At 36.7% G+C, this 25,759-nt stretch overlaps 2 protein-coding genes across 4 annotated transcripts; one reads left to right on the forward strand and one right to left on the reverse strand.

Annotated features, from left to right (window-relative positions):
- On the forward strand, window positions 1-14,229 carry LOC107557143 (cytoplasmic dynein 1 intermediate chain 2-like). 3 transcript variants are annotated; one of them, XM_016240475.1, is made up of 17 exons: window positions 1-115; window positions 2,213-2,321; window positions 2,518-2,632; window positions 4,201-4,342; window positions 5,696-5,755; window positions 6,795-6,910; window positions 6,992-7,078; window positions 7,156-7,318; window positions 7,404-7,503; window positions 7,599-7,724; window positions 8,442-8,588; window positions 8,670-8,783; window positions 9,880-10,013; window positions 10,116-10,260; window positions 11,025-11,165; window positions 11,239-11,364; window positions 11,444-14,229. In XM_016240475.1, the coding sequence occupies exons 2-17, from the start codon at window positions 2,214-2,216 to the stop codon at window positions 11,555-11,557; spliced, it is 1,938 nt and encodes a 645-aa protein (XP_016095961.1). In that variant the 5' UTR covers window positions 1-115; window position 2,213; the 3' UTR covers window positions 11,558-14,229. The 3 variants fall into 3 exon arrangements, with proteins under 3 accessions (XP_016095961.1, XP_016095962.1, XP_016095963.1); XM_016240476.1 differs by having other exon boundaries at window positions 4,252-4,342; XM_016240477.1 differs by lacking the exon at window positions 5,696-5,755 and having other exon boundaries at window positions 4,252-4,342.
- On the reverse strand, window positions 13,682-25,759 carry LOC107557141 (calcium-binding mitochondrial carrier protein Aralar1-like). Its single transcript, XM_016240474.1, has 18 exons — window positions 25,691-25,759; window positions 24,889-24,942; window positions 23,842-23,987; window positions 21,854-21,969; window positions 21,364-21,503; window positions 20,987-21,133; window positions 20,764-20,902; window positions 20,582-20,675; window positions 20,405-20,489; window positions 20,029-20,113; window positions 17,733-17,891; window positions 17,524-17,576; window positions 17,353-17,433; window positions 17,128-17,268; window positions 16,874-17,012; window positions 15,712-15,870; window positions 15,545-15,635; window positions 13,682-14,547 (listed from the first exon to the last, which is right to left on the reverse strand). The coding sequence occupies exons 1-18, from the start codon at window positions 25,700-25,702 to the stop codon at window positions 14,340-14,342; spliced, it is 2,049 nt and encodes a 682-aa protein (XP_016095960.1). The 5' UTR covers window positions 25,703-25,759; the 3' UTR covers window positions 13,682-14,339.

A 25,759-nucleotide genomic window follows, 5' to 3' on the forward strand; every position in this document is an offset into this window, starting at 1 on the left:
CCGTAGCCGCATCCAGACTCAGCGCTGTCACAGCAAGAGGATAGTAAGTTATTAGTCAGCTGACAGAAGAATAATCCTCTCCATAACGACTCCGAGCCGCTAACATTTAATTCATGTAAGAGTAATGATTTTCTTGATTAACCAGCAGGGTTCTTGGTGTTTGGACTGCATTATTGTGTGTTTTTGATGGCGATGTTTCTTCATTGATTGCCGAGAGGCCGTCTGACGTGTGCGCTTCAACTCTCCTTTACATTATAACCTTATAAAACACCTTACTGAAATTAATTTACAACAAAGCACAGGATGAATTCCTAATGCATTGTGTTTGTAAAACATCAATTAAATGGTTTAGGGAAAAAAGCTGATGCAACCAGACAGATTATGTATTTAATGCACTTCAGACCAACAGATAATCTAATTAGATGTCATTAATGATCCCATGAGCAATTATGATTCCAAACTGATGATCTTATGTTAGTTTGCGAGCTTTCACCGGCGTTTTCGTTATGCAGTCATATCGACTGACCATCCGGGACTCTTACAGGAGTGTCCCGTGTGTGTGTGTGTGTGTGTGTGTGTGTGTGTGTGTGTGGTGTGTGTCTGTCTGTCTGTCTGTGTGGTATCATTGAACAAACTCTTATCAGGCTACATGGACATGGAGCTGTCTTTTAGTAAACATCAATAATCAATTATTTTATATTATGTAAGGTTATTGTGCATGAAGTAAATAACTTTGATTTCTTATTTAAAAAAAATTAAAGTACTGAAAACAGGGATGTGTGCCCATCTTAAAACTTAAAAACCTCATGCAATTCCAGTTCAGTGCCTGAATTTAATATAAAGCAGCACAGACACAGAATTATAATTCAAGTTTGAGTTTAAGGTAGTAGAATTTAAGAAATCAATATAACTATTGTAATTAATAATGATTTTAATGTTTCATGTTTCAGAATGAATTACACACAAACATGTTATTTTACACACAAGAGTATTTCCAGAAACATTAGACACAATAACATTTTAAATGGATTCTAATGCATTCTACATGTGAGAGAATAAATTGCTATAATTAATCAATATGGTGTTATGAAGCTGAAAATTCATGAACATCTGAGAAATAGACATCTGAAATTCTGAAATTGGTGTTAATTTTTATTGAATTGGTTTTTAAACCTTTATTAGACCTCTTCAAATAACAAGCAGGCATTATCATTGTTCAACACAAGCTCAATAAATCCAAGCAGCATACAAACAAACTAACAAATTAATTAATTAAATAATAAATACATACATAATATGGATCAAAAGGAGCCAGTTCTCAAATTCTGACCTTTGCCCAACTCTGAAACACTAAAGTATGCTCGTGGAGGTGTTGTGGACCAGAGTGACCTCAGCGCCATCAGATGTGTGTGATATTGTCTGAATGGCCAGACTGCTCATGTAATATGAAACAGCATATGAAACATTAGGATAATAAATTATAATCAGGGTTATTATGGTTAACTGATAACTAAAATTAAAACCATAAAAAAAGGTACTTGAAATCCAGTTGTCTAATAAACCTGGCATTGTGTTATGAATATTGTTGACGCTTTGACTAATTGTTTTGCTCCTCTTTTGTTGCTTTGGATAAAAGTGATAAAAGCGAAATGCATAAATCTAAATGAAAAAAAAAATTACTTTACTGAAATAAAATTACTTTTGAAAAAAAGTCAAATTAGTTTATTTTAGTAATAAACTGAACAAATATTTTCAAGTAATATTTCTCTTTTTTGTTTAGTTGAACTTAAAGCATGAAATAACTAAAACTAATAAACAAAAATGTACAAAAAAACTCATAAAATAACTAATAAAATTGCTAAAACTTAAATTGATAACAAAATTAAAAAATAAAATCTAATTATAAAACCAACAAATCTGTAGTATTTCAAAGATACTAAAATATCACTGGTTATCATTATTTATAATTTTAATAATTATTGTTTTAACATTGAGTTATAACTCATACCATTATCAAAACCACAGAAATATAAGCATCAGCAAATAAATCAAATGTCTTATAATTTGTCATTTTAAAGTGTTACCTGTTTCATTTTTGTAATTGTATTATGTCCCAATTAATACCACTACATATGCTATGCAATCTTTTGGGTTTACTGACAAACATCTAAAGGCTTTCTTTGCAAATACACTGATTTAAATCTGTTGGCAGAATGTCTGACAAAAGTGAGCTGAAAGCAGAGTTAGAGAGAAAGAAACAGCGACTGGCCCAGATCAGAGAGGAGAAGAAGAGGAAAGAAGAAGAACGTAAGAAGAAAGAGGTGAGCTGTGGTGGAACTGCAGGGATTTGATCTCTTTGTCTTTGTTATACTGAAACAATCTCTCTCTCTCTCTCTCTCTCTCTCGCTCTCTCTCTCTCTCGCTCACTCACTCACTCACTCACTCTCGCTCTCTCTCTCTCTCTCTCTCTCTCTCTCTCTCTCTCTCTCTCTCTCTCTCTCTCTTCTGCTGCTCTAGCTGGATGGACGGAAGGAGGGAGCGTCTCCTCTGCAGGATGACTCTGATCTGGAGAGGAAGAGGAGGGAGGCAGAGGCTCTGCTGCAGAGCATGGGGATAGTGGACGCCTCCATGGGTATGAAACAGCTAAGCAGCATGGGAAATTAAATTAGGCTTGCTAAACAAGCATGCTTTTCTTAATAGTAAACTACAACCTAATGACAAAAAGGGGTCATATCGGAAGAATATATATGTATATGTGTATATTCTGTCACTTTCAGACTATTTATAAATGGACCCTTTTCACAGACTGATGCATTTTCACTGTTATTAACATCATAAAACATCATAGCAACATTTTTATTTGTAATTTTTTAAAAGTTCAGTGTACATTTATGTATGGAAGCCCGTTTCCACCGCTGAATAAAAAATTAAAAAAGTAATTGTGACTTTTTATCTCACAATTCAGACTGTTTCTTCTCAGAATTGCGTGATAAGTCAGAATTGCGAGTTTTTATCTCTCAATTGTGACTATATCTCTCAATTTTGACTTTATAACTCGCAATTGCGAGTTTATATCACACAATTATGAGAAAAAAAGTCTGAATTGTGAGATAAAAAGTCACAGTTACCTTTTTAATTTTTTATTCAGTGACGGAAATGGGCTTCCATATTTATGACACTATACTTTGTGTTATATATTGCACTGGCATTACATTACAGAAACTAGTTAACACTGCTGCGCGAATGTTGAGTGTTGATATTTTTTCCTCTTTTGGAAAGTTATAGAAATGCGTTTGGCGGACTGGAAATGTGAAAAGGGTCCATGGCCTGTTCTGAACTTCTTCAACATTTTTCTGTTCATCAGACAGATTTACATATTAACACCTTACGTGTTTACATGTTAAAGGGATAGTTCACCCAAAAATGAACATTCTGGCATCATTTACTCACCCTCCACTTGTTTCATACCTGTATGAGTTTCTTTCTTCTGCTGAACACAAAAGAAGATATTTTGAAGAATGTTGGTTAATAAACAATTGACGGTAGCCATTGACTTCCATTGTATCTTTTTCCATAATATGGAAGTCAATGGCTACCGTCAACTGTTTGGTTACTAACATTCTTCAAAATATCTTCTAAACAGGTTTGGAACACATGAGGGTAAATGATGAGCGTATTTTCATTTTTGGGTGAACTATCCCTTAAATCACAGCTGTGAGATAATAAGCAGAAAACTGGATACCAGTTATTATTCCTTAAGAAACATATGATATGACCTATTTAAACCTGCCTAAGCTGGTTTGGCTGGTTGGTTAGCTGCTCACCTATCCTGACCACCTGACAGAAACCCAAAACCTTAAAATAAACTCATTTGTTTAGTGTGTTATCCATTTCCATCTGGTTTCAATGTTCATTATTTCTTCATTCTTCATGAATTAATTTGGTTTGGTTGGGACTGAGCACTGATCTCTTTTTAACGCATGTGGATCCTGCATGAATATTAACCACTGTCCTTTTTGTCTTCTCTTTTTTTTTTTGCTCAATCCTCTTTGTTGCTGCTGCTTCATCGTGATTATTACACCACCCTGCTCTCGCTGGTTGTTGCTTACCTACTTTTTTATTTTCATGTTTTTTTGCTCGTTTTTTTATGTCAAACACCCCCTTGGCTTTGCTTGCGCATGTGGATGTGTGTGTGCGTAGTGCAACCTCTGCATGTGGTAACAGAAGATACGTGTCTGTTTCACTATTTAGTCCCCCCTCCCATGTCCCCCTCTGCCAAATCAGTGGGCACACCCAGCGAAACAGGCAGCCAGGACTCAGGAGACGGCGGCACGGGGCCGAGGTGAGACACACATGTGTACACTGACATCAGAAATACATTTATATCAACATAACCGTATATACACTACCATTTAAACGTTTGGGGCCAGTAAGATAAAAAATACTACTTTTGTTCAACAAAGATGCGTTAAATTGATCAAAAGTGACTTTAAAGACATTTGTATTTCTATCTCAAATAACTTTCTATTTATCAAAGAATCCTAAATAAATTATTCTACTAAAATATGAAGCAGCACAACTGTTTTCAACATTGATAATAATAAGAAATGTTTCTTGAGCAGAAAATCAGCATATTAGAATGATTTCTGAAGATCATGTGACACTGAAGACTGGAGTAATGATGCTGAAAATTCAGCTTTGATCACAGCAATAAATTACATTTTACAATATATTCATCATTTTTCACAATATTACGATTTCTACTGTGTTTTTGATCAAATAAATGCAGGTTTGGTGAGCAGAAGAGACTTCTTTCAAAAACATTAGAAAATCTTAATGACCCCAAACGTATGAACGGTGATGTCGTTCATTTTGCTTGAAATTCTATTCAAATATAGTTTATACTTTAAAATACTACGTGATAATGCCTGTTTTTGGATAATTAACTGAATTAAATAATTTACAAAATAAAGATTCTGCATCCTATTTTTTTTCTTCATTCATGACATAAATTATTAAAAAACCACTTTGCAATGCAAAACATAGATTTTAATATGTTGCCTGGCAAACTTAAACAACTAGGACACCTAAACTTTGCTTCACGCTCTGTATTTCACATTCACACATCATGTTTTAACATCTTTTCATCTTTTTTCCCCATTCTTATAATCTGTCACACATTTTATATTACATTTTATTAAATGGTTTGAGTTTTCAGAAACTCAAAATTATTTTCTTTATTAGTAATTTCTTTCAAAGTGTTGGAAAAAGTGCAATAAACTCATCACTGCAGGCTGGCACTGTTTTCGGTTTTAGTGCGTTTCTTTTTTTTTGTGTATCAAAATTTCAATGATTACATACAGTACATTAAGAAAACATTCATATACTTTTTCGCATCTTGAAAAACTGAAAATAAAAATCTTTAAAGCTTTTTTTTTTTAAGCATAAGTCCTATCATAATGCTAAAACATGAAAAAGAAGGGATTTTAATACTTTCTCCCACGGTGGACCTGGTACAGCAAAAACAGTCGACACATTTCAACCATCACATGTTTAAAACGCCAAGCCCTAATAAACACAGACGTGCAGATAAACTTTATTATATTACAAATGTGAGTTTCTCTGTATTATATTGTGTAGTATGTGAAGCTCATGTGTGTGCATGCACATGTATATTAGTGTATAACAGTAACAGGACTCTTCATTGGGACTCTGACCCCTCTACTCTGCTGCTCCATTCAGACTCTCAGCTCGGGTACTGCTGTCTCTCTCTCTCTCTCTCATTAACCATCACTCCTGCTGCACTTTACCTGCGTTCTCTCCTTCTGTTACCCGCCACTCCTTCATTTATCCTTCTGTCAATCTTGATGTCTTGCTTTTTTCATGGATGGTAATGATGAACGATGTGATTTACATGTCCCTTCAACACCCCTAGCTAAATGCCGTCTAACTATCTTAAAGGTATTTTCTTCAGAATTTAAAAATAGTTTTCGAACATGTTTCCATCAGACTCCCCCCGCTTGTCATTAAACAGAGAGTCCAGGTAGAGTGACCCATGATTTGTCAATATAACTGTACAATCTTATTTCCTGTTGGAAAGCATTCAGACATCATACTGTTGCTATATTTACCTTTTCTGGCCAACATGGAATGTTCCTTGTGTAACATACAGAATTAAAACTATATTTAGTTGAGCATTTACTTCATAAGGCTCCCTCAACCTTTTATTTTGACATCCTTGCACAGGTTCAAGCCTCCCATAAACCTGTAATTCACATACTGACTTTGTGAACATTATCACACCTCAGCAGATTAAGTTTTATTAATTTCTGGGTTTTCTGCATGCTGTTTGTTTGTTTATTTATTCGTTTTAAAAATGTAGTTATTTATTATATTACATTTAATTGTTATTTTCTATTTATTAGTTTTAATTTAGTAATTATTTTTAACAAATCAATTTTGTAATTAAATAATTAATTTTATTTAAATAATGTACTATTTATTTATTATTTTTAATTTGTGTTTTAGTTTTTTTTTGTAATTAATTAATTAAATTATTTATTGTTTTTACCGTTTCATTTTTGTAATTAATTTGTTTGTTGTTTATAATTTAGATATTTATTATTTTTCCTTTTTTTTAATTGTTATTAATTTAATTTAATTATTTATTGTTTTTCATTTAATTACTCAATATTTTTAATTAATGAAAACATTTTTTTTTCATTTAATTATTTGTTATTACAGTGTCCCACAGTCTTTTTTGGTCTTAACATATGCATCTGTATTTTCTGCAGACGTGGCCCGCTGAAGTTGGGCATGTCAAAGGTCACGCAGGTGGATTTCCCGCCCAGAGAGCTGGTGTCGTACACAAAAGAGACCCAGACGCCCACACAGACTCATCACAAAGACGGTAAATCACACACACACACGCTGCTTTTCTTTAATGCATCAGTGTGCGAATGAAATTGAACTCCTTCACTGCTGTCTGTAGATGAGGAAGAGGAGGAGGATTTGGCAGTGACGCAGCCTGCTCTGGAGCATCAAGAGGAGAAAGACTCTCAGAAAGAGGAAGAGGAAGGTAGTGCTCAAACATAGTTAGACGTGAAATCCAGTTGCAGCTTTTCAACTGCTGAAGGAAACTGTTTCTGTGTGTAGCGCCCCCTCATGAGCTGACGGAGGAAGAGAAGCAGCAGATTCTTCACTCGGAGGAGTTCGTGACTTTCTTTGACCACAGCTCTCGAATCGTGGAGCGTGCTCTCTCTGAGCAGGTGGACGTGTTTTTCGACTACAGCGGACGAGACCTTCAGGATAAAGAGGGGTGAGTGTGTTTATCTGTCAGCAGATGTGGTTTGTCTCTGGTGTGCGATGTGTCATTTGTTGTTGTGGAATTGTGTTTGTTTCAGAGAGTCTCAGGCTGGAGCCAAACTCTCCCTGAACAGACAGTTTGCGGACGAGCGCTGGTCTAAACACAGAGTCGTCACCTGTCTCGACTGGTCACCGCAGGTACGTGATCATGCAAACTTTGTTCTGTGACTGCTTTTTATGACTATTCCAGTGAAGTTTCCCTCTCTTGTCCTGTTTTCTGTCCTTCACATCAGTACCCAGAGCTGCTGGTGGCGTCATACAGCAGTAATGAAGACGCTCCACATGAGCCCGACGGTGTGGCTCTCGTCTGGAACATGAAATATAAGAAAACCACACCGGAATATGTCTTCCACTGCCAGGTGATGAGCTTAATGCATATCTCTGTGAAAGATATGCATTAAATAATGTAAATTATTGTTTTGTCTTGGCATTATTCTGGTCTTGTCCTCAAGAGCACATCTTATTTATTTCATGAAAATGAAAAAGATTGTAAATCAGACTGGGACTTTTATTTTTGCCATAGAAATAAGTTGAGAATCGTTGAGAAACATAATAATGATGATGATAATAAATGATTACGTTAAAAAGAATACATATTTAAAAATTAATCAATGAGTTAACCAAGCGGTTTGGATGGATGGATTAATTAATTTAAATAAATACATAAAAAATAATAAACAATTAAATAATAAATAATATCAATTTTTAAAAATCAGTTAATTAAAGTAGAGCACAAGTTTGAGGATGGATGGATGAATTCATTCAAATAAAATAAAATAATTAATTAAGAGCACAAGAATTTTGGAAAATGGATGGATGATTAATTCAAATTAATTCAATGCATAAATGAAAGAATAAATAAAGACATGCATACATATACATACAAGCAAGCACACAGTAAACCTAAAAATTCTTCAACATCTGTCTGCTGAGAGGTGATAATATGTCCACAAAGTCAATATGTGAACAGAAGGTTAAGAAGAAAGTACATGCTAAAATAAATGTAGTTTTTAATATTAGTCATTTGGTCAGTTTATTTGATCAAATATTATGTCTCATGGAATATGTGTGTTCAGTCTGCAGTGATGTCAGCAGCGTTTGCACAGTTTCATCCTAATCTGGTGGTTGGAGGCACGTACTCGGGGCAGATCGTCCTGTGGGACAACCGCAGTAACAAATGCACCCCTGTGCAGAGGACGCCGCTCTCCGCCTCGGCTCACACGGTACACACAGACAAACACCTCCTCATCTGCATCATCCTCATCATCTTCATCTGCACTGTTCTCAATCCTCTGTGTCTGCAGCACCCGGTGTACTGTGTGAATGTGGTGGGGACGCAGAACGCTCACAATCTCATCAGCATCTCCACTGACGGCAAGATGTGCTCCTGGAGTCTGGACATGCTGACCACGCCGCAGGTAACACAGCTCATGTGAATATGATGTGAATTAGCATAGCTAGCTAAATGCTGTCTAACTATTTTAAAGGTCATTTCTGCAGAAATTTAAAAAAAAAATGTTTTTGAACATGTTTCCATCACCCTCCCCGAAAGCATTCAGAAACTCATCAACAGATGGATTTTTAGGAATTTTTAGGTTTCCTGTGTTATTTATTTGTTATTTTAATTTAATGTATTTTTTAATTTAATTATTTATTGTGTAATTAATTTATTTCAATTATTTATTAATAAATTATGTATTTAGTTATTTGTTTTTAATTAATTAATTAATTTATAATTTATTTATTTACTTATTTTAATTCATTTATTTATAATTTATAGATTGTTAGTTACCTCTTATTTATTTATTTTTAATTAATTTAATTAGGTAACACACACAAGGCCTCTAGATAAACTACTGTTCAAAAGTTTGGGATCAGTAAGTTCTTTAGTAAGGTTTTTTTTTATTTTTATTACTTTTATTCAACAATGGCACATTAAACTGATCAAAAAGTGATAGTAAAAATTCAAATAAATGCAGTTTTTTCACAAAACATTATAAAAATCTTACCGACCCACACTTTTCGCAGGCAATGCATAAACTGATAAACCATATATACCTTGAATGCAATACAAGTCATTTTGGAAAAAAGTATCTGCCAAATGCATTAATATAAAAATTCTATGATTTCTAAAAATGTCACCAAAACAAAAACAGAGCCATTCATTGTCTCGCATTCATCCAGTCACACAACAGCAGTCAAATTCACGGGTGTGTGTGTGTGTGTGTGTTTGTGTGTGTGTGTGTGTCTCTCTGTGTGTGTGTGTGTGTGTGTGTGTGTGTCTCTGAGAGTGTGTGTGTGTGTGTGTCTGTCTCTCTGTGTGTCTGTGTCTGTGTCTCTCTGTGTGTGTCTGTGTCTGTGTCTCTCTGTGTGTCTGTGTCTGTGTGTGTGTGTGTCTGTCTGTGTGTCTGTGTCTCTGTGTGTGTGTGTGTGTGTGTGTGTCTCTGTGTGTGTGTGTGTGTCTCTCTGTGTGTCTGTGTCTGTGTGTGTGTGTGTGTGTGTGTGTGTGTGTAGGACAGTTTGGAGCTCGTGTTCAAACAGTCCAAGTCAGTGGCCGTCACCTCCATGTCATTTCCTCTGGGGGACGTCAATAACTTTGTGGTGGGCAGTGAGGATGGGTCCGTCTACACCGCCTGCAGACACGGCAGGTGAGTGTGTGAGCGCTGATGTTATTGTGTCCGTTTCACATCTGTACAAGTGGTTTATATTGGTGCTTTGTGTGTGTGTGTGTGTGTGTGTGTGTGTTGTAGTAAAGCGGGCATCAGTGAGATGTTTGAGGGTCATCATGGACCAATCACAGGCCTCGACTGCCACACAGCGTCAGGACCGGTCGACTTCTCTCACCTGTTTGTCACTTCCTCCTTTGACTGGACCGTCAAACTCTGGAGTACCAAGGTGCCAAACACACTACTGATATTAACACTACAAACATTGTTTATACACTAATATAGTATTTATTAATATAAATTTGAATTACCCTTTATTTTTTGTTTTGATTTTCATTTTAGTTCATTCGAGTAATTTTGTTAAAGTATGTTTTGTCATTTCTATTATTTAGTTTAACTTTATTTGTATTTCCGTTTTAGTATTTTTAGTACTTAAACTTATTTTATTACAGATTCTAATTTTCATTTACATTTACAAGTTTAGGTTTTCACCTTGTATTTATATTTGATGTTATTTCTGCTTTATTTGAATGAACACAAATTATTTCTAATAGTTTCGATTCAAAGCGCTGGTCTGTTTGTGTCTCTCCTGACAGAACAATACGCTTTCATTCATTTTTATTTCAGATTTTAGTACTTCAACTTATTTTATTCCAGTTTTTATTGAATATTTATATTTGATTTCAGTTTAATTTAATTTTATCTTTATTTCAGTTAACAATTTCATTTTTATTTAGTTAATTAGTTAGCAATAACTGCACTGCTCTGTTTGCATCTCACCTGACAAAACCACTTTATTTTTATTTCAGTTTTAGTTTGAGCAATTTTGGAACTTTAAATTTAGAACCTTTACTGAAACGTAAAGTTTTTTTGTTTTGTTTAAGTTTTAATATTTTTATGCAATATCTGCTATTTCAATGAATGAAAGCAATATTTAATAGGTTTAGTCAACAATAACGCTGAACGTTGGTCTGTGTGTGTCTCTCCTGACAGAACAATAAGCCCTTGTACTCTTTCGAGGATAATTCAGACTACGTGTATGACGTCATGTGGTCTCCCACACACCCCGCGCTGTTTGCCTGCGTGGACGGAGTCGGACATTTGGACCTGTGGAACCTCAACAACGAAACAGAGGTACAAAAATCTCCTAGAAATATAATCTGAACAAATCCACAAGTCTTGAATGAATGTTTATCTGCTGCTTCAGGTTCCCACAGCGAGCGTGACGGTGGAGGGACACCCCGCGCTGAACCGTGTGCGCTGGGCTCATTCGGGACGAGAGGTGGCTGTCGGCGACTCTGAGGGCCAGGTGCACATTTATGACGTTGGAGAGGTGAGGACGCTTTCAAAAATACAATTAAATGAAGTTCTGCAGCTGTGGGCATTGAAACACATTATCGTTTTTCCTGCAGCAAATCTCAGTGCCGCGGCAGGACGAATGGACGCGGTTTGTGCTCACGCTCACCGAGATCAACGAGAACCGCGAGGACGTGGAGGAACTGGCTGCTCAACGATTGGCTGCATGATCACCATAGCAACCCCTGCTGACCAATCATATCTCCACCCTCGCTGAAGTTATTTTAGTGACCGGCTCTTTTTTTAATTCTAGAGACAAATGGATTATTTCAGACAGCAAGACTTTACTATTAACAACTGAAGCACTTAGTGTTGCTAAACATTTTGGAGTAATAATATCAGGCGGGAATTATAATATTTGAATCTATTTCCAGGATTAGAGGCTGATTTGGAGGAAAGGGAGGATTGATTGCTGTACTGCAGCACTAACACTACCAATATGCAAACTATTGTACAGCATCTTTAGACACTGAAGTAACCTGAGTAACAGGAGAAATGTGTTTTTAAAGAGGTGGAATATTTTTAACGTTCCCTTCTGGATAACCTTTCACTTTATTGGATTATTTATAGCTTTTTAACAAATACATTTTGTTTTTAGCTCATAAAGACTGAACGCACATAAATCAGCACACTTTTCAACATGTAACTCAGTTCTAACTTCTGAATGCCTTAAAGCTAATTTTATAACACACACACACACACACACACACACAAGTATCCACAATCTTCCATCACAGCATTGCCCTCTTGGTGCTTGTTTATTCCATGACTGAAAAATCTTTTTTTTTCCCTTTGCAAAACATTGGTAGAAATCTATAGATCACGGTTTTAAAAATGTCCCATGATTTGTTATTTCAAAAGGGCTTGGAGAAAAACCGTGGTCCTTTGATTAGCATTAACCTAAAACCTCCCTTTGGCACATATTTAGACTAATAGACAGTGTTATTATTTTGCCATTTATTTTATGAAGACATTTTTCCTTTAACGGTTAAGCAAGTAGTTAATAGCCAGCTTGACAACATCTGCATCCGGTTATATTTATGTATATTTTCCATTTTAATCTGTAATTTAACATATTTATTTGTAATTTGAATTTAGTGACCTCCCAGCCAATAATGCGACTGCTCTTGCAGAAATTTTTAATATTTCAGTTTATTCATTATCTGTGGATTTTATTAGTATTTATGTAATTTGTGTGTTTTTCTTGATATTGTATACGCAGCATTATTGAGTGACAAAATCTCGAGACCTAAAATAGCTTCCCTTTTACATTCATATAATTTTTAGTGTAAAGTCGAAACAAATATTGGCATTTAGTAATGTTTTTAATGGATATGTGTCAAACTTGGACAAAAAATTAAAAGGGTTCAGAAAATCTCAAATGAAAATGTACTTGATAAACTTGAGCAGTCCAGAAAGTCAAACCTGCCTTAATCTAGACAAATCTTCTGAATCAACGCTGGTGTGTTTTTGTCCGTTTCTATTGAGTGTGGTTTTTCTGAAATGAAGGAAGCTCTGGATACTTGCCTCAGTATCTGACATCTGAACATATTCATCAGGGTCCCACGCTCATACAAACACAGATCAGATCATGGAAATTATAAAATCACTATATTAACAACTCCAGGAAAGTTGTGTAAATAACATTTCTTTAGCTTCTTTAGTTTCTATAGTTTGGGCTGTCATAGTTATGAGCGTTTGGCTAATGATTAATTGTTAAATAATTATGAACAATTTAATAGTAACAGCTTAATACCCATACACAGTTAATGGGTTAACTTATTCATAATGAATATGAAACATTCATAACTACACATGACAATGACAATATAAAAAATTATTAAAAGCATTTTAAAATATTTTAGGCATTTCAAATGCATATTTGCTTAAAATTCCCTTATTTGGATATGATTGGACTTTCAAAAGCACATTGAGCACAGTCAAAAAAACCAATTGCATCAGTCTTGACAAGCCTAATCATATGCAAAATATTTCCTCAGCTAGAAGTGCTTTGTGCATGCATCTTTTTGCATCCAGTAAATATGAATGCCTGGCAACATCATAGGAAATCCATTGGTCAAATTGTGTGGGATCCCTGATATACATGACCAGGACAAGCGTGTTGATCTTGCATGCGTGTTCGGTCCTCCAACGACTTCACTAACTCACTTTATCCGACCTCTTTTGTAACTTGCAGTAATAAACTCAATAAAACCTTCACAAACTAGAAATAAAATTGAACTGTATTGATTTATTTCCATAAAATACAAGAATGAATTGCTTTTAAATAATTTTCTACATTTCAAATCAACCATGCTTGCTCCGATCAATCAGTCAAGTTTTGAAACCTCTGGACATCATTCAGTGTGATGCAGACAGCGAGAGAGACACATCTCTGTGCATGAGATGTACATGTATATACAGTACAGTACATGTGCAAGCTACGCAAAGCCTATTGAGCAAATGAAGAGCGCTACAGCATGCTTCGGTCACATCAATACATCATAATCATGAGATTAAAACTCAAAAGCAGCAAATGTGCATCTTGGGGATCAGAGGAACACAAAACCAACAGTACGTGTCATGGTTTTCCTTTCAGGAGTGTTTCATGAAAAGCTCTTTAGCTTTCGTTTCAGTGGCTGATGAGAGCCCTTGTTAGGAATTTCACTGTAAGTGTTGCTTTAGGTCTCGATCGGTGTGGCAGACGTCTACCCTGTGCTTCAGAAAACACACTAACGCTGAGCTTTAACCAATGTTCTTCATCAGAACTGAGGCACTGATATGGGTTAAAGCTACCAGACTCTGAAAACGAGTATAATTTCCCATGTCCCCCACCTAAAAACTCAAATGAAACGAAGGAGAAAAAAAAGTGTGTAAAATGTAGGCAAATGTACTGCGGGAGGGAGGCATGCAGCCACTGGAGGACAAGGCTGTGGTGGGCGGGGCATGACTTTACGAAGCGCCATCTTGTTCCTTGGGCGTTTCGGAGTGAATGGCCGTGACCCCGGAGGATTTGAACTTGGGCAGGTGCAGTCCGAACTTGTTCTCCACACCGGCGAAGGTGGCGGCTGCCAGATGGTAACCGCCGACGTGCTCATGACTGACAGGAGGAAGCTCAGAGATCCGGGATTTGGGCGTTGGTTCAGAACCAGCAGGGCGGCTGGAAGGGGAAGAGACAAAGAGACTAAGAGTTTTGTTCTTACAGCAGAAGCTTATCCAAAGTGACTCAACATGCCATATGTCTCAGTTGTTTGATCATTTCCACCGAATTAAATGCTTTACCAAGTGCAACAACACCCTTTCTCCAAGAAAAAGAAGACCATTATCAGAAAACCTTTTTTTGGCCAAGTAATAGAGTCCATCAACAAGCATTATATGTATTCTATCAAATTTCATTACATACATTAAAAATCTGTACTAGTTTCTTTTTTAAATGATTTTGAATGAAGTCTCTTTTGCTCACATAAGACAAGGCTGTATTTATTTGATCAAAAATACAGTAAAAACAGTAATATTGTGAAATATTACAGTTTAAAATAACTGGTCTATTTGAATACAATGAAAAATGTAATTTATTTCTGTGATCAAAGCTGAATTTTCAGTATCATTACTCCAGTCTTCAGTGTCACATGATCTTCAGAAATCATAATAATATGCTGATTTGCTGCTCAAGAAACATTTCTGATTATTATCAGTGTTGAAAACGGTTGATATATTTTTTTCAGGATTATTCAATGAATAGAAAGATCAAAAGAACAGCGTTTATTTGAAATTGAAATCCTTTGTAACATTATAAATGTCTTTTCATGACATTTTTAATCAATTTATTGAAACCTTGCATAATAAAAGTATTAGTTTCTTTCAAAATGAAAAATCTTACTGACCTCAAATGAATATATGAATCTAACGTTTTAGTAGCCATTTTAATGGTTTGTAGCAGCAACGTTGGCACATTAATAAGATTTCAAATGATGCGCAAAAACACTTGTGTACATCAGCTATTTTATAGCAACCTTGAATGAAGCTCATCCATCAGATATTATATCGCCTAATCTTTCTGCTTTACAAGCATGATGTGTGAATCTTCTCATAAGACGTTACTTCACATTTTCTGCCGTCATGCAGTAAAAAGTGTGCTTAACATGATCAGCACTTACTGTCCTCCGAAGTCAATGTAGAACCATCGCTGCAGGAGCTCGTAGGTCACCAGAGTCACACCGAACTGAGGGGACGAACGGAACACACGAGCTACAGAGAACAGAGAGGACTGTGAGTGAGTATGGATGTGACTGTAGTGATATCAGTGTCGTGTGTGTGTGTGTACCTCCAGCTCCCTTCCACAGAGCTCGGAAACCTTCCTCGTTTAAGATCTTCCTGAAGCAGTCGATCACTCCAGAGTAAGTCGTCTGACCGGCGCGGGCAGCCACCTGCAGTCGTGTTTTGATGACATCAGCAGGGGTGACAAGCGAAGCAGCCGGGATACCTGTAAAATAAAAACATCCAGACATCTACTAATACATGAAAGAAAATCTCTGATCTGCAATAGAAAATCTAGTCTTATCATGCATGACACATTCATATGTGTTATTTTAAGGGAAAATATGATTTTTCTGACATTTCAAATTCTGAAATCAAACTGTTCTTGTTCCATATTATTTTCCAATGAACATCAAATTGTTCAGAAATATGACACATCGTTTAAGTTACATGCACTGTGGATGTGTGTTTGAAAAAAGTATTGGAAGATCTGTTCTTCCATGTTATAGTGTAAAAAAAAATAAAAAAAAATAGAGTATGAACTTGGCAGACAGTATCGGTTGTTGAATGTGAGATGTGGAAAATTGAAGGCAGATGAATGCAAGCTTGAAGATGGGGTTTAAGAAAACTAAATAACTGAAGTCGTCCAGCATACATCATCTTTATCCTCAGAAGATCGAGCTCAAGACATTTTGATTAAAACTTACAAGGAAAAATTTGATGTATACATAAATTATTTATTCACAATAAGATCAATATAATGCATTTAAAAATATGTAGGGTGCATTTTAATTTCATGAAAGTTTAAAAAAAAAAAGTGTTATTTTAACACACTGGTAGCCTTCAGTCATTTTACAAATGAAATTTTGAATTCGTAATTTCTTTTACTTTATCAGAATGTTATTGTACTTGGTGACTTTTGTGGCACTTGCTATGTGAACACTAAAAAAATAATGGACATGACTGGAAAAAAAATAGTAACCTGATCAAAAGAATGAAATTGATCACCATAAGAAATTCATGATAAATTCGAAAAATACAAAGCAATTTTTGGGGGTACAATCTTCAAATCAGCCATGACACGGAAAAAAAGCACACAGCAATAAAGGGGATAAACTCTAAAACAAGAGCAAAATAGATCCCCACTCACTCACACATACAGTATGTGTGTCAGTCCTTAACTTAACTGGGTCAGCATCACAAAGTTCAAGCGAGAGTCATGTTCTGACCTGCGATGGCTCCAGCGGTCAGCAGCTGCAGAGGCCCCACCCTTCCATCCTCATCTGCCATACTTGCCTTCGTATGAGCATAAACGGGGAAATAGATGGCAGAGAAGGGGATATCACGCAGGAAACAAGCCTTCGCACCCTAAGGAGGACAACCAGTAACATTTATGTGTTAAAGTTTACACCAAGTCATGACAGTGAGTTACAATGTCAAATTTGGCAGGATACAACGTTTTAAAGATAGACGCTTTCCCCACCTTGTAGAGGCCAAAGAAGCCAAGGTCTCGGACCACACTGAGCGCGCTCACTCTGGGGCCAGTAGTGATCTCACCGGCGACCTGCAGACGAATCTTAACAATTTCCAGAGGATTGGTGAAGATAACCTGTGACCCACCGGCCTGGAAAAACAAGACACAGAAAGTTTAGACATTTAAGTACAACATAACCCAGTTTAACAGTTCTGTGCAGTTTATTATACTCACACATCCACCAGCGAGAATCTCAGCAGCCAGAGGTATTGTATCTTCTTTTGTGGTAAATTTGTCTCTCATAAAGTCATTCACCTGGAAGACAGATACAGAGAGACTCGTATAATTGGCTTAACTGTCATCTGCTCAGAAACAGCTTTCTACAGGATGTTTAATGACACTCACAGTGAGCTTGATGGCTTTTTCTGGAGCCACTCCGATGAGCTGGGGTAGAAGACCTGTAGGGGAAACACACACACACACACACACACAGACAGACAGAAAAAAGAGCAGGAAGAAAAGAAAATTAGATCAAGGTTAGGAAAGCTGAAGACAAACACTTTATTTCATTTCGTTCTTCTGAAGCAGCGATGACAGTATAAGACAAATCCAACCTCTATAAAAACCGAAGACACCCTCGTATCGCAGGACTTTCTTGGCACAGTCAAAGCTGTTCTTGTACATGAGCTCTCCTACGAAGGAGCCGGTAGAGCGCTGGTTCTGCATACGGGTCTTGACCAGGTCTATGGGGTACACAGCTGTGGCACCAGTGGCTATAAACACACACAGGATAAATTACATTTCAATCAAGTGTAATTACTAGGGATGTTCATTTTAACCGGTTAACCGACCGTATATAATTTTGACCGATTAATACAATCAGTTAAACAGTTTAAAAAAAAAAAATTTTTCCCAGTAATTTATCAAAATATTTAAAAAATTTGTTGCATGGTTAAAATACGCTATGCGTATAAAAAAAAAAAGTCGCATTTTATTATTTAATTTAGAAATAGGCGCGAAATGTTTACAAACATTGTAATAAACACTGTAAACATAGCTAGGCTATTTTAGTTCCCCTCACTCCACGACAAATTCTTTCAATTAACAGTATTTAGAAAAGAACAAGAATTAAAAATATAAGAAGCTATAGCACTATAAACGACAAGCCAAAACGAATTAATTTAGGCTAAAACAAAATTGAAACCAACGTTGGGTCTCTCATTCCACACAAAATCAAATGTTTCCGTATTCGCGATGTATTTGAATGGCAAATTATTATTTATTATGTAGCCACGTATAACAAAATGTTTTGCATAACGGTGATACAGTGATAACAGTTAACGGCACAGATTTTACTACATATTTAAACTGAGCAGTGTGTTTTTTCCCCATATGTTTGACTGACAGTATTTTATTATGATAATGAACAGGCTGCATTGTCAAGGTAGCAAAGCTTTACTGTGTGCGCGCATGCGGCACCGGCGCAATCACTTGAATTTTTTCCTTCTAACAGTGGAAGAAACTACTCATTTTTGTCAAAGATAATCGTAATTGTAAAAGGTTTGCCTTTATTTGTGAACGTTCACAATAAAATCAAATCTTTGTTCTTTTGTAAAATAAGCCTAAAGAAAAATAGGATGCCGCTTTCCGCCATCTGGTTTCCTTTCGCGCAGCACAAAAATGAACCGAAACTCTGCATACTAGGCTACTTGTTACAGTTTTTCTTTCATTTTCTTAATTTATTATTTAAGTAAAGATATATTTCTCGTATAGGCCTATTTATTTGTTTATATATAGCCTAGCTTTATTATGTTTTTCTCTGCTCGCAGAAGCACTGCAGGTGCGCGATGTGATATGAAGACCATGTGAATCCTCATGTTCTGTTGTTCGCTGCTTTTTGCGCATGTAAAATTAATGCCGGGAAACAAATGTTAGTATTTTTAATGGGTCACAGACACTTATCCTTTCTAATTTAATTCAATTCTAATTTAAAATAATCTTGTCAGTTAACGGTTAATAATCGGTTAACGAGAGTCGGCTGTCAGTTAGGAAAAATAACCGAAATGAATATCCCTAGTAATTACATATATACTCATCCATGTAAACCAGAAAATCTAGTGCATTTAAAGAGGCCATGGAAAACAAGATCGGTCTTATTTTTTCTGAAATTCTGTTCATTTTGAAATTCTTGTTGATTTGTCAGTACTATTGCGAAAAATTATTGCAATTTAAAAGAACTGTTTTCTATTGTAATATATTTTAAAATGTAATTTATTCCAGTGATCAAAGCAATTTTTCTTGTGTCACATGATCCTTCAGAAATCATTCTAAAATGCTGATCTGCTGCTCGAGAAACATTTCTTAACATCACTGTTGAAAACAGTTGCTGCTTAATATCTTTGTGCAACTGTAATTTTTTTACTATAAAGTTCAAAATTGTTTATTTGAAAAAGAAATATGTCGTCATTTTGTAAATGTCTTTACTGTCACTTTCGAGCAATTTAATGTGTCCTTGCTAAATGAAAGTATAAAATCTTACTGACCCTAAAAATTAAGATAGCATTTTATTAAATACTGTGACTCATTTAAAGACCCTTGGATTTTAGTGGTTTTTAGTCAGTTTCTCGTAGCATTAAAGTCAGTCAAAATTAACTTGAAATGCACATTTAAAATGTACTGTTTAAGACTTCTTAGAAAATGAACCAAAAGGTAATGACCCTCCTCCTAATACCACCTGAACAAATCATGGTTTATGGCTTTGATGTGAATTAAAAGAGGGAATAACCCCTTGACATATCCTCTTATCAACTTCCTTTGTCATAAGGAAATACATAACGCAGAATGGAAAACTGTACTCATTTTGTGGGGTCTTTAAATATGAGAAATGAGTAGAACTCCGTAAACTCAAACCTCCAGCAATGGAGCCCAGAGCAAATCTGTATGCCGACTCTGCTGCCTGCAGCCACACAGGCCGAGAAACATCCACATGTGAATGCTGCAATGACAAAAAGAGAGCAAGAAATAAGCATGTGAGGCACCAAACTAAATGCACAATAATTTTGGGCCGATCTGTATTTGAGATGTATGACAGAAGCCTGAATATTCATTTTAAACCTGATTTTTGTGAAAGTGAGAGTGCTATCTAATCCCTAGTAGTGAAAGTGTGTTTTGTGCCATAATTAGTGCTGCTAGATAAGTAAAGCTCACTGATAACATGACAAGTGATAGACACATTAAAACAATTCCTAATAGTCTCTTATCTGACTGTTCATAGAGATAAGCTCACCTGTCTCTGCACCTCAGCTAGATTATATGGCAGGGCTCCTTCCTCCAGTGGTGCTATTCTCTCGATATCAGCCAGGTTTAATCGTCTACACATCAGAACATACACAAACACATGATCAGCTGATAATGCTGCTTATAGAATGTGTGGATAAACTTGTTTTTTTTAAAAGGAAAGTACCCTGTTTGGGAGTGCAGCCCTGCTAGCTGGAACAGGATGTCGATTTCCATAGGAGTAATCTGACCAAACTTATTTGCAGAATGAACAAACTCCTCTACAGATGAAGAAAATGTTAGATAATAGTTAAAAACTTTATTCTGATGTGCAGATAAACAGAAATGGATATGACAGACGGCACGCACCTTTCGTGACAAGCGTATCCTTGCGAGACCCTGCGAGAGTGCTGTAGATTTTACGGATCAGTTCCATGTTGTTCAGGAGAGAGTTGAAGGCATTGAAGTAGGAGAAGCTCACCATGTGAGAGGTGCCACCTCCTGCTGCCTAAGAGGACACAAGCACTTAAACATTTTCCAACAACATTGCAACAAACATCTTACTAGATGGAAAAGAGAGCTGCACACTTACAGACACAAGGTTTTCTTCCACGAAAGGTGTGAGCATGTGGTGTCTGATGGTGGACATGATGTCACTGAAGTCCAGAGCAGATACAGCGCCACTCTTGACCTTGTCTTTCTGCGCGAACGCCTGTCTTGCGTGCTCCAGCTGCAGCTCCTATGACAACAAGCACAGAAATTAGATTTTTGTTAAAGGATTAACTTTTACAGAAATTTTGCCAAAGACCAAAAGGTCAAGATTTGGCTGGTTATCATGGGCCAGTTAAGCCCTGCTGGTGAAAAATTTAACTACACCATTCCAGGGGCCATTCCATTATATTTTATAATAAGAAAAATGTAATATGATATTTCCATGACTCTGAGTGTATAATTGTTTGGGTGTGGTACCTGCAGGAATTGGGTGAACTCCAGGTAGCTGAGACTTTTTTTTCTGTCATTGCCGAAATGCAAGTGGATGAACTCGCAGTTCCAGTTGAAGGGGATGTGGTGGTGTACTGTGGTCTGGCTGAAGATATCACGCACGTTCTCTGTTAACACACGGATAGAGTCAGATTTAAACTCCTGCAGACCATAACAGGCGTTGCAACATTTCTGACAGTGTTTTAAAGGTTCTCTGAACAAGTGAACGTGTGTGAATGAATGTCTCTGTGTGTTCAAGGTTAAGCTGCTTGTTTGTTTAGCATAACTACATTATGATCGGCTGACTCTATAATAATAAAACACTACGGGTCAGTTCAAAAACACTGCAAGCTGCCTTGTGGTCTGCATACTGTGGGCAGCATTAAATGAAAATATGAATGAATTGGAACAGTGTACACAGAAATCTCCACTTTAAATAAGACTGAACATTTATATATACAGTCAATTCTGTTCTCACCGAAGGACACACATCCAGTTCCTGTCTTGTCAAACAGCTGGAAGGCAACGATGAAGAGGGCATCAGGCACACACAGCACCGACTCAAAGGCCAGAAACTCCTGAAACGAGATCAGCCTGAATAGAAAAAAAAAAACAGAAGAAACATTAAAAATACAAAACTTGTGGTCATTCTGCAATCTCTCTCACAAACAAGTCCAATTACATACACCACCCTTTAAAGGGGTCATATGATGCAAGCTGTTCGTGCACAGATGAGATCCCTAAAGTTGCAAAGACTAAAGTCTCAAACCCAAGAGATATTCTTTAAAAAAAAGTTAAGAGTCATCCACGCCCTCCTAAAACGCCTTGTTTAAACACGCCCCCACATCTACGTCACTGTGTGGGAAGATTTGCATAACGCCCACCCAATTGTTTACGCAAAGAAAGAAGGCGTAACTTTGATTCTCGCTGTAGTATTGTTGTTGCTGCCGCCGCCATGTCGGGGAGACGCTGCGTTTCGTTGTGAAAGCGAAACTACTTTGTTTGGTCTTCCAAAAGAGGACACGACTAGAAATCAGTGGTTAAGTTGTATTTACAACACTGTTCCAGAACAGTTCAACCCAAATATTCAGATGTGTGCAGTGCATTTTATGGAGGACTGTTTCCTGATCCTGGGAGAGTAGACTACAATGCCGGCTGTGCACAAAGGCTGTTTCTATAAAGTGGGGCAGTTCCAACTTTGCAAGGACAGTCTGGCGCTTCTGACTCACAGTCTGTAAATATGTTTTCATATTTAAAGAATTTGCCACTGATGATTCAAACGCGAGTTTTGAGCAGTGTAGAGTAGTGCATGCAACAAATGCCTCGTTTATAATGGGTTTTATTGTTTTTGTCTCGTCGTGCCGGGACACGGCATCACAGTATGGTAGGGGCGTAACATTTCCGTCACATGCTTGAGATATTCGGCCAATCACAACGCACTGGATAGCTGGCCAATCAGAGCACACCTCGCTTTTCAGACCGATGAGCTTTGTAAAAATCGACGCGTTTCAGAAAGGTGGGGCATAGAGGAGCAACAATAATGTACAGTATGTGGAAAATTTGTTTTTTGAACCTTAAAATGCATAAACACATTGCATTACACCAAATACACCAAATAATGTTCTTTTTAGCAACATCATATGACCCCTTTAAAAGTTTGGGGTAAGTAAGACTTCTTGAAAGAAATTAACACTTCTATTCAGCAAGGTTGCGTAAGATCAAGGCAGAAATGACAGAAGTGACTGTAAACACATTTATAATGTCACAAAAGATTAAAATAAATGCTGTCCTTTTTAACTTTTATCTAAGAATGCTGAAAAAAAAAATCATGTTTCCACAACAATAAATAGCATTTTTAACGTTAATAATAATTGCTCTTGAGCAGCAAATCAGCATATTAGAATGATTTCTGAAGGCTCACGTGACATTTTACATATTTATTTTTACATGTTTTTCTCATGTATGTCTGCACTATGTCTGTACTTTCTTCTACACTGGAAGCTCCTGTCGTCAAGTCAAAATCCTTGCGTGTGAAAACATACTTGGTAATAAAGCTCTTCTGATTCTGATTCTGAAGACTGATGAGTAATGATGCTAAAAAATTCAGCTTTGCATCACAGCAATAAATTACATTTTAAAATATATTCAAATAGAAAGTTTTTTTATTGTAATAATATTTTAGTTACTTTAAATACTATTTCACAATTTCTTTTTTTTACTGTAAAGAAATAAACACAGTCTTCTATAAAAACCCTCAAAAAAATCGAACCGACCCCAAATGTTTGAGAAGTAGTATGTGCAATACAGAATTTTCTAAATTTTGCCATAATCATCTGGCTGCTACTGCAAAAAATAATGTAAAATCTAATGAAAGTGGGTACATTTCTTGATTTGAGCTGAAGTTTAGGCTTCATATCAAACCATCAAGAACGATTACACAGATGGGAAATATGATGATCGTCTCACCCATCTTTTGTAGTATCTGCCACACCAGCGAGAAGCTGCACAGTTTTAGGGTTATAGTGGAGCTGTGTGTGGAGGCCCAAATACTTCTGCACGAAATCACTGGGTGTCATGTACCGCTCTCCATCCTTATCCTCCACACTGGCATACTGAGGGAAAACAACAAAAACATAATTACAGCATCTGAGCATGATGTAAAGCATGATTAAACATGCAAATGTATTTGTCTAATCTGTAGGGCACATAGTATGATTTGTGTCAAAATAGAGAAGAACCAGAAAATCAATGTCATATATTGTTATGCATGACAACAGTTAAGAAACAAAACTGTAGTCAGTTGTGAAGTAAAATAACACCGGCTTCTTCCAAACAACTGTGTTGGCAACATGCAAGCTGAAATTGTATTTACCAAATACCAACATCTGCATAGCTGGACAAATGGGAAAAGGTGACAATATTCATGTGCCATGTGAGTTGTGTATTTTTTGATCAGCAGCAGCAGCGAGATGCCCCCTGACCTTATCGAGACGTTCTTCACTCATCCATCTATTGCCCTGACATTCATGTCTTCCTCCAAACATCCATCTCACACGCTTGAGTCCTATTAATAGAGCCACATCGCATGCAAGTCTCTGTGTTACCAGACACCAAAGCGGTGCAAGAAACAGCTTCTCTCAGCTGACAGAGGCACAAGATCTCAAAGGCGGACGTGATCACAAATCACTACAATTAAAAAGCCCTGGCTGACAGTCAATGAGGGACATAGATTAGTATTTCCCTATTCGTGCTAGAAAATGAAGCATACACACAATAAACTGTTTTCCCACAAACACACACAAGTGTCTAGACTTTCTCGAGCATGCCAGTCTCTTTGAGCTGCTTTGGAAAAACGGAGACAACAGAGTGACAATTAAAAATGCAGCGTCACTAAGGAAATAAAGATTTAATGACAGGCAATGACACTAGCTAAGGTTGCAGTTTCTCATTGGAATTGACTGCAGTGTAAAGGATTAGGCTTTCAAATCAAGGGTTTCTGCTGTTTAAACTTACCTTTTGAAAGATGACCTTCAGCTCATTAGGCTCGGCCCTTTTGGTTAACTGCACCTGCAGAATGACAACAGCACAGAATAACAATAAGGTTAAAATGACACTATAAAGATGAAATAAAGAGCTACGATCTATAATTATAGCCACAGACCCGCCACCACATTTAGCGAAATATATTGCATGTTTTACAGAACTATCTGCTATCTATTAAATGTTTCTCAGTGAAGGTTTTAATGAACGAATACCTTTTCTAATGTTCAAAATTGCATTTAATCCCAAATGCTGATGTACATATCAAAAATGAGCTTTGAGAGCACATTCAGCATTATTGGGACTGTCTGGCACAGAATGTATGCAAAACTAAATGAACTTGATTTTTACAGCACACAAAATAACCAGTCACTAATCACTCAACACAAACACACATGAAGTGCAGAATAAAACGAGCAAGATTTCGCCCACACTGCATGAGCCTCACACGTCTGACTACACTTTACAAACAAACAAACACACAAAGGCTGCTAAAGAGCTGATTAAAGCGGTTTAACACACAACTCTGATATTTTTTTATGGCTTTATGATCCTCACAGACACTAAATTCAGTCAAAGTCTCAGCGCGAGCGCAGCGATAAGCTCAGTGATGCTCGCGCCGGTCCGTTAAAAACATTCATCGCTGTCTCTGCTCATCCCATTTACTGCTCTATTAGCCCTTCTCCAGTTAATAATCAGCAGCTGTAATTAAAAGTCGACGGCCAAACAAACGAAAACAACAATTTTCAGTCAAGCGCGGTGTCGCCGGAGTCACCTTGGCCGCCATGCTGCTGTCTGACGTCACGTGGCCGATGAGCACTAGAGAGCTGCGCGCGCACCTGTG

The sequence above is a fragment of the Sinocyclocheilus grahami genome, unplaced genomic scaffold (genome assembly GCF_001515645.1).
Source record: "Sinocyclocheilus grahami isolate Dianchi unplaced genomic scaffold, SAMN03320097.WGS_v1.1 scaffold590.1, whole genome shotgun sequence".
NCBI lineage: Eukaryota > Metazoa > Chordata > Actinopteri > Cypriniformes > Cyprinidae > Sinocyclocheilus > Sinocyclocheilus grahami.

Excerpts from the sequence above, each read along its gene's own strand:
- LOC107557143 (XM_016240475.1), top strand. The coding sequence starts at position 2,214 with ATGTCTGACAAAAGTGAGCTGAAAGCAGAGTTAGAGAGAAAGAAACAG. Across the intron at positions 4,343-5,695 it reads GACGGCGGCACGGGGCCGAG|GACTCTTCATTGGGACTCTG; the intron begins GTGAGACACACA and ends TAACAGTAACAG. Across the intron at positions 7,504-7,598 it reads GTCTCGACTGGTCACCGCAG|TACCCAGAGCTGCTGGTGGC; the intron begins GTACGTGATCAT and ends CCTTCACATCAG.
- LOC107557141 (XM_016240474.1), bottom strand. Across the intron at positions 17,434-17,523 it reads AAAAAGCCATCAAGCTCACT|GTGAATGACTTTATGAGAGA; the intron begins GTGAGTGTCATT and ends TCTGTCTTCCAG. Across the intron at positions 14,548-15,544 it reads TACATTGACTTCGGAGGACA|CCGCCCTGCTGGTTCTGAAC; the intron begins GTAAGTGCTGAT and ends TTCCCCTTCCAG.